Source organism: Myotis davidii, unplaced genomic scaffold, assembly GCF_000327345.1.
Source record: "Myotis davidii unplaced genomic scaffold, ASM32734v1 scaffold1094, whole genome shotgun sequence".
Lineage (NCBI taxonomy): Eukaryota > Metazoa > Chordata > Mammalia > Chiroptera > Vespertilionidae > Myotis > Myotis davidii.
In genome coordinates, this window is record NW_006285318.1 from 229365 (window position 1) to 238357 (window position 8993).

At 47.2% G+C, this 8993-nt stretch overlaps 1 protein-coding gene across 5 annotated transcripts in view; it reads right to left on the reverse strand.

Moving 5' to 3' along the window:
- IQSEC2 (IQ motif and Sec7 domain 2) overlaps window positions 1–8993 on the reverse strand; it is an 84175-nt gene that overhangs the window by 39732 nt on the left and 35450 nt on the right. The window contains exons 1-2 of one of the 5 annotated variants that reach the window (XM_006779534.2): window positions 5168–5347; window positions 3238–3333 (exon numbers count right to left, since the gene is read on the reverse strand). In XM_006779534.2, the coding sequence (XP_006779597.2) occupies window positions 3238–3333; window positions 5168–5193 (122 nt within the window). In that variant the 5' untranslated portion in view covers window positions 5194–5347. The other 4 variants (XM_015559039.1, XM_015559041.1, XM_015559038.1 and 1 more) reach the window with 4 other exon arrangements.

Sequence of the window (8993 nt, forward strand, 5' to 3'; positions counted from 1 at the left end):
ATAGCCCAGGGACACAGACAATAGTGCGGTGAATGCCTGGGGTGAGGGGGTGGGGTGGCGGCCGGGTGGAGTTAACAATAAAAATAAATTTTAAAAAAAAGAACACATGGAGGCAAAAAATAAAATCCCTACATTGACAAGATGTGAAAAAAAAAAATCTGGATTTTCCTTTGGCAACTTTTCAGCTTTATTTTTTGTATTTGTTTATGTATGAGGTAAGGGTTTAATTTATTTTTTTCCAAGTGGTAGCCAATAATCCCATCCCATTTACTGACTCATCCCACTGATTTGAAATGTGTTCTTTATCCTAAATTAAATTCCCATATGAACATTTGGATTTGTTTCTAAACTCTCTATTTTGTGAAGATATATTTCTAATTATTGCAGTTTTATGGTAAATTTTTTGTATCAACTAGGGCAAGTGCCCCCTCATTGTTCTTTTTAAAAACTTTTCCTAGTAATTCATGGGCATTTACTCTTCCAAATGAACTTCAAAATCCAATTGCCCAATTCTCAAAGAAAATACCACTGAAATTTGAATGAGAAATGCATTGAACCTTTTGACCAAATTGGGGGGAAAATGTGATTTTTACCGTGTTGAATCTTTCCATCCAGGAATAGGATAGGACTCTTGTTTTATTCAAGTTTCCTTACAGCCTTTGATGAAATTTTATAGTTTTGTGGGTTTTTTTGTTTTGTTTTTTGGGTTTTTGGGGTTTTTTTTGGTGTATGTGTGAAATTTTATAGTTTTCTATAGAAAACTATTTCACATTTCTTGTAAATTCCTAGGGATTTTATAAATTTTGTTTTGCTATTGTGAATGAAATCTTTTTCTATTATGTCTTCTAATTAGTTATTGTTAGTATTCAGAGAAGCAGTTTAGGTGTATGTTTATCCTGTATCTACCTACCTCACCGAATTTTCCTATTAGTTATAATAATTTTTTGCTTTATTCTATTTATCTAAGTTGAGGCCCATATGATCTTCAAATCACGACAACTCTGTTTCTAATATTTATACCACTTATTTTTTAAAAATTCCATTGGTTTAGCTTCCAGAAAAACAATGGCTAAAGACAGTTATAGCAGTCATCCTTATTTTGTTCCTGAATTTAATGGAAATTTACCTAGTACTTCCCTGTTACATTTGATGATTGTCTTTGGTTTCTGACAAAAATTCTTTACCAAGTTAAGGAAGTTTTAATTGATTCCTAGCTTACTGTACTAGTTATCTATTACTGTCTAACAAATTACCCCAATACAGCAAGATAACTAAGACACTAAGAGTTTTTAAATCAAGAATGAATATGTAGGTCAATGGGGGGAAAAGGAGACATGTGTAACACTTTAATCGATAAAGAATAAATTAAATAAATAAATAAATAAATAAACACACACACACACACACACACACAAAATAAATAAATAAATAAATAAAAGAAGGAATATGTAATTTTATCAGATGATTTTTCCCAGCATTTACGGAGATAGTTATAGGATCTTCCCTCTTGAATCTATTAATGCAATTAATTACAATAACATCTTGCCCAATGGTGAACAATCCCTGCACTACTAGGACAAGCCTTCCTTTGTCATGACACATTCTTTTTTTAATACACTGATGGATTCAGTTTGATAATTAAAATATTTGTTACTCTATTAATATGTGAGATTAGACTATAGTTTTCCTCTTTTTGTCTAAACCTGTCCAATTATACTAGCCTTCTATTTATTTTTATTTATTATTTTTATGTCCTATATAATAAAAGCCTAATATGCTAAGTGTCCGGTTGACCAGTAGACCATTCAACCAATCAAAATGTAATGTGCTAATGATATGTTAAGGCTGCTCAACCAGTCACTATGGTGTGCACTGACCACCAGGGGGCAGATGCTCAATGCAGGAGCTGCTCCCTGGTGGTCAGTGCGCTCCCACAGGGGGAGCGCGGGGGATGTCGGAGAGCCAGTTCAGGCCTCATCCCACAGGCCAGGCCGAGGGACCCCACGGGTGCACGAATTCATGCACTGGGCCTCTAGTGTGTATGTGTTTGTGTGTGTGTGTATACATATATACATACACTAATCCTTCTGGAATGAACTGGGAAGCTGCCAGTCTTTTCCTATTATCATTCAATCATTCAAGATTCTATAGAACTTCCATACCAATTGGGCCTGGTACTATTTCTGAGGAGAAAATTTCTTTTTGGCCATATTTTAAACTTATTCTATTCTGCTCAGGTTTTCTGCCACTTCTTAAGTCATTTGGTAATTTATATTTTCCTACAATACCACCCATTTCATCTAGATTTTCACATTTACTGGAATAAAATTATACAAAGCATTTTCTTATGACATTTATTGTCTCCTTAGAATCTGGGCTTTTATCATAGATTATTTTATGTTTTCTTGCCTTTTCTCAAACATATCTGCCAGAGGACAATCTGTCCAGTTTACTGGCCTTTTCAAAACCTACCTCTTAGTCAATCAAATCTTTCGTTTTCTATTTCACTAATTTCTGGTTTTTATCTACAGTAATTATTTTATTCTGCTTTCACTTGGTTGTTCTTTTTCTACATTCTTGAGTGGAATAATTAGTTCATTCAATTTAAACTGTCTTGTTCTCTGGTAAAAACATTTAAGACCACACATTTTCCTCCGGGAACCCCATAGTGGTATCCCATAGGCCTTGATATATAGTATTCTCATTGGCATTTATTCTAAATAGTCCATAAATTCCCTTCTTCTTTACTCTTTAACATAATTATTTTTAAACTTTCAAATGGGCCTAGCCTTTTTGCCATTGCTATTAATATCTCATTTTATTGCATTATAATTAGAAAATGTAAAATGTGTTTTCCAATTAACTTGGAACTAATGTTCTCCCAAGGTGTGGGCAGATTGTTCCCTCTGCCTAAATACCCTTCCCTATCTTATCCAAATGGCAAACTCTTACTCATCCTTTGAAAACAGTTCAAATGTTACATATTCTAGGGCCAAACACTCCCGCTTTTGGTGACAGGTATCTAGGGAAGAATTTTTAAGGCAGACAAACTATAAACAGGTGCTGAATGTCCTCTTTGGTCTCCTAACCTGGTCCCCCAATCATTCTCCTCACACGCGCTCTGCCACCCATGCCACAGTCACTCCAGGGGCGGGAGATAAGGGGAGGGTGTGGCAATGTTTTTGCCTATTTGTCTGCACCGTGAAGGATTGGGGGAGGGATGGGTCTAGCTCTTACCTGCTCTCTGCCAGCCTGCCTGAGGGGGTAAGCTTCATGGAGTCAAGGACCTGAGTAGGACAGCAATACTGGTGTAGAGTATGAGACGCTGTGGACCTGAGAGACAGCAAGAGACAGAGAAAGAGAGACAGAGAGAGACAAGGGACGGTGGGGGAGAGGCAGGGTGGGGAATGGGGACAGTGAGGTGAGTGAGTGGGGGAGGGGGAAAGGGAAGATGAGAGGCATGGGTGATGGAGGATAGGGGATGGAAGAGGAAGGGTGCGAGGCAGGGAGGCAAGAAGGAGGAAAGGAGGGAGGAAACGGAGAAAGGGAGGGAAAGAAGGAAGGAAGGAAGGAAGGAAGGAAGGAAGGAAGGAAGGAAGGAAGGAAGGAAGGAAGGAAGAAAAAAAGAAAAAACCACAAAGTCAAGAAAGAGAGGACGGCACTCGAACCACAAACAGAACACAACGACAACAGGGGGCAGCAGAGACAAAAGAGCTGGGCTGGGCCTCCTGTGTTCCAGGTGACTCCGTGGGGACCTTGGCCACGGAGACACTGGCACACCACAGCAGGGAAGGGGGAAGGGAGCCCTCCTCACACCAGACGCCACACGAGTAGGAAAGAGGGGGAGGGGGAGGGGGATGAAAGAGAAAGGCAAAATATGTAGGGGGGCTCCCCCTTATAGGGTTCTCCTCACGATAAGGGGAGGGATAGAGAGAGGAGGAGCTCTGGGTCCAAAGGGGGAAGAGCCCAGGCCAGGTGGGTGGAGGAAACACTGTAGGAGGAGAGGGAGAAAGACAGCCAGAAACCGAAAGAGACAAGGAAAGGGTGAGACAGAACTGGAGAAAGACAGAGAAAGAGGAAGACAGAGAAAGGGCGAGACAAAGAACACAGAGAGAAGACAGGGAGAGGCAGAGAGTGCCAGAGGAGAGGAGAGGAGAGGGCGGAGGAGAGCTGACAAGGTCTCAGTGGTCTTGGTGACAGGATGGGACTAGGGGGTGAGTGGGCGAGTGGGGCCCAGCTAGCCAGAGGACAGGTTAGTTCCAAGGAGCAGAAGTCTGAGCTTCCCAGGCCAGTGCTGCACCCCCAGCCCTGGGCAGGGCCCACACTCTGCCCCCCAGCACTGTGTTCCCACCCCTACAGCAGGGTCCAAAGGCCCCTCTGCCTCCTGCTTCCCATGATTGAAGTCCAGGGAATGAAAAGAGGGGAGTGGTGAGGCTGAGGGTCTGGCCCCGCCCCTACCCAGCACGAGACAGATGCTGGTAGTGGAGCGGGCCCTTCCTGGTCAGCCAGCCCCTGCCCCCCTACGCCCCTGGAGGCTGCTTGTGGTCAGGGCCTGGCATTCAAGAGCCCAAATAAAGGCCTGAAGATGTGGCTGCAGGCTAGGCCAGCTGCCCACTATCTCACTTGCTGCACATTGGCGGATACCCAAATCTTAGAACCTTTAGAATCTTGGAATTTGCGACTCTTCTTATCAGAGACTCTGAATCATCGTCAGCACCAGAATGACAGTCTCAACTGCTACCCATGTGCCAGTCACCCGCCCAAGTTCTCGCCCAAGTTCTCGGCTCCTTATCTCCTTAATCCTAAGACTCAGAGACTCTTCAGCTGCTGGAATGTTGCTATCAACGAATCTCAGCAGTTATCTGGAGCCCTGCAGTGCTGGGCCAGGCTAGCACCCCAGATCAGCTACCAATCACACCCCTCCCGGCCACAGACTGTGCTGCTTGGGTCTCCAGGGTCTTTAAGGTGCTGGGCACCCTGATGTCCATGGGCTTACCCACTGGAGCTGGCTTCCTCCCCCAAGCCAAAGGCCTCCAAGAGTCCAAGAGGGGAGCCAGGAACCAGGAAGCCAGGAGGCTGCTGAATCAGCAGCCCAGGAACCAGGTCCAGGCCTGAGCAGGAAGGGACGGCGTCAGGCTGCAGGGTTTGCGGGGACCCAGGTTCCTACCTGCTACTCCTCCCGGGGGGCTCCATGGATCCGGACCTGTCCGGAGGGCAGGCCCCCTGGCCCTGGGCGGTGCCTCCACCGTGTCACCAAACCCTCCTCCCCAGCCCTTCCCTAGAAGGAGGAACCAAAGAGGCGGGGCCAGGCCAGCTGGGCTGTAGGCCAGACTGCAACTGGAAACTTTGCTCCTTCCCTTGCTCCCCCAGGAGGGCTGGGAAGTCCTGGTAAGAGGAAGCAGGTTTGCGAGCCCACAGTGGCTCCGATGGGCCAAACCCCAGGCTGGGCTCCCTATGTGCACCTCCACCCAAGTACCCTGTCAAGTATGTGTCAACAGTACTGTTCTGAAGAGAAAATGGAGATGGCACCACGGCACAGGTCACACAGTCAGGAGGTGGCAGAATCCCAAGATCAGGACCTGGTTTGGCCATTTCCAAACCTGGAATCTGTCCCTTCAGCCATATCGCTGCCTTGTGAACACAGCAACCTTTCCATAGAGGCCTTTTCCCACACCCTCATCTTGAGCACAGCTAAAGAGACCATTTGGTTGTTCTGGGATGCTCCGGATCATGTAAAATTCAAATCACACATTTTGGGAAATCGGACTGGCCCTGGCCAATATTCTTGAGCACTGCAATAAGTCCTCACTCATTGGGTGTTGCTTTCTGGGCTGGCTGAGAGAAAAACTCCCTGCAAAGAAGGACAAAAATCAGAAGAAATGCCCTTCACAATCAAGAGGCTGTTTTTCCAAGGAAGTGGCCCCACCTGGCCTGGGAAGAGGCCTGGGGAGGGGAAAAAAGAGTCTTACTGACGTTCCCACAGCTGGGCAGACTAGAACCTAGGCCAGTGATGGCGAACCTATGACACGTGTGTCAGAAGTGACACGCGAACTCATTTTTTGGGTTGATTTTTCTTTGTTAAATGGCATTTAAATATATAAAATAAATATCAAAAATACAAGTCTTTGTTTTACTATGGTTGCAAATATCAAAAAATTTCTATATGTGACACAGCACCAGAGTTAAGTTAGGGTTTTTCAAAATGCTGACACGCCAAGCTCAAATGGTTCACCATCACTGACCTAGGCCCTGACTCCCCAATTACCTACCACAGAATGGGCGGGGCTGGCCAAAGGAGAGAATGTGGAGGATTTGAAGGATGCGGGGCTCCTGAAGAGCACCCCAGATCCAGCTCAGAGCATCCCTGTCCTTTCACTGCCCCAGAGCCCAGGCCCCTGGCTGTTCTGAGCAGAAGGCAGCCCTGGGAGGGGCCAGGGGGCCAGTGATCTAGAAGGAATAGGAGCTGACAGGCAACAGGCCAGCCTTCCTGCCTCCCTGCTGGGGCAGCTGGTTCCTCTCAAGAAAGCCAAAGCTGCTGAGAGAGATAGGCCCTCCAAACCACCACAAAGTTGGCATCTATAGGCCCTTTGTGGCCTCCTCTGCCCACCCCTAAAGATCCTTGGTTCTCTGGACTCAGTGTCTGTTCTTTTCTCTCTCCTTCAGCAACTCTAGTTCCTGACGTAGCTGCACCTGGTGCCCATTTGCAGTTACTGTGCTAAGAGCTGCACCTCTGGCCCAACCCGCCTCTTGGCCTGGCAGGAGCTGAGAGAAAGATATTCCAGTCCTGGCCCTAAAGCTGATGCTGTGTGACCTTGGGCAAGTCCCTTCCCCTCTCTGGTGAGGCCAAGAACCTTCATTTTGGTGCCCGGGAGAGCTGAGTACAAGTCCCAGGTCAACCACTTTTCAGCTGGTAACCCCTCTGAGGCTCAATTTATCCTATATAATAAGAGCCTAATATGCTAAGTGTCTGACAGTTCATTCGATTGTTCAACCAGTTGCTATGACGTGCACTGACCACCAGGAAGTAGATGCTCCAACTGGTAGGTTAGCTTGATGCTGGGGTCTGGCTGATCAGGACTGGGCAAGACGGGCCAGACATGAGCTGGACAAATCCGTGCACCTGGCTGGTTTTGGCCCAATCCCTGCAGGCCAGGCTGAGAGACTCCACTGGTGCACGAATCCATGCACTGGGCCCCTAGTTCGTCTATAAAAGACAAGTGGTTATTTCTGCCTCACGGTTCTTGTGAGATGAATTAGCACATGAGGAAGTAACTCAGCTCAAGCCTTAGACTGACCCTTCTCCCAGAGACGCCAGAGAGACCCATGGGAAGGCTGTTTGTTTCGGGGGTGGGACAATGGCTGGAGAAATCTCTCTTAATCCAGGCCACTCTTGGAATTCAGACTATGTGAACATGTTGGGTAGACTCGTGATGACCCGCCAGAGACTGAAGGGAAGAAGGAATTACGGGTGAGGACGTTGACCTGGCCACAGGGCACTGGCCAGGCCTTCATTCACTTGTTCACAGAGCCTGCAGACCAGGCACTGGGCTGAGGGCTGGACAAGCATGACTAAGGGTAGTCAGTGTCCTGATCTCATGGAGCTTATATTCGACTGAGAGGAAACAGATGTTCAACAACTAATGGAGTTAAGCTGGGCAAAAGCTGAGGTAGCAGGAGAGAATGTTCCAGGCAGAGGAAACAACTTGGGCAAAGGACCTGAGGAGGTATTTCCAGGAACTGCAAAGAGGCCAAAGGGGTTGAATGGAAAAAGCAAAGAGAAGAAAGGTGAGACTAGAGATGTGGGTAAGGGCCCGATCGTGCAGGAGGCCCCATAAAGTTTTAGTATGTATGCTAAGAACAGTTTGGCAGCCTGTGGTTCATGGATAGGCATACGGGGTGTCCCAGAAGCCCCTGAAGCTGTATGACAAATATTAATGCATAACAGCATGTTTCCAGGGAGAGCATAGCTTTCATCAGATCTCAGATGGGTTTGTGATCCCAAAAGAACAGAGAAGCTCTTTCTATAAGAATATTCAAAAGTGCCTAAGCCGAGCAACTGCAAGGCATCCTAGAACCTTCTGTGAGCCAGCCCCTACCTCCCATCTCCAGCTAGTCTCAGCCTTCCCCCATCTTCACCCTGTGCTTCACCCAGACAGGAGTGCTTGCAATTCTCTGTCATTCTGCTGTCAGCCTATCCTTGTCTGTGCCTTCCCTCCACTCAAAAGGCCCTTCCCCACGACCCCGCCCCCACTGCCACCACCCCACCTCTTTAGTTCTCCCATGTTCTCAGATGTTGTGGTCCTCTGGGAACTTGCTCTGACCCCTCCCCTGTGTCCTTCCCACCCCGTACTTCTCTCAGCACTGTCTGTCGCCTCTTCTGGGTCAGGAGCTCTGTCTTATTCATCTCAGTGTCCCCATCGTTTAACACAGGGCACCCAGACACACAAGTCAGTAAGGTGTTGGTAGGAGACACAATCCACAGAGATGAAGGCTGCAAGATGGGCTTGTGGACACTAGAGGGCACTGTGGCCTCTGGAATCCAGGCCTGACGCTGGCCAGGCGGGGCTCCAGGGCCTGGTATACAAACTTCCTGTCTCCAGGAACCCTGAAGCACAGAAACTGCTCTTGGGTTCTGCTGCTCCTCAGCTCTGGGCCTCATTGATCAGGGTCCCCGTTCCAGCCCCCGATTCACTTTCTTCTCCCTTTCCACACCATTTGTCAGGGCAGGGCCATCCCACTGCACACACAGCCTTTGTAATTCACAAACGCAATGCCAAGTACCCCTCCCACAGCCCTAGCATACATTTTTTGCTCTGTCTGCAACCCTGGCCACTTCACCTCACCCCACCCCCACAGCTCACCTGGCTAACTTCTACTCATATTCCAACTCTCAGTTTAGATGTCAGCTTGGAGAAACTGCCCTGACCCTCAGGCTGGTATATTTCCGAGGTGCTCCCACAGCATCCTGCCCTTCCCTGTAATTGTCTGTAATT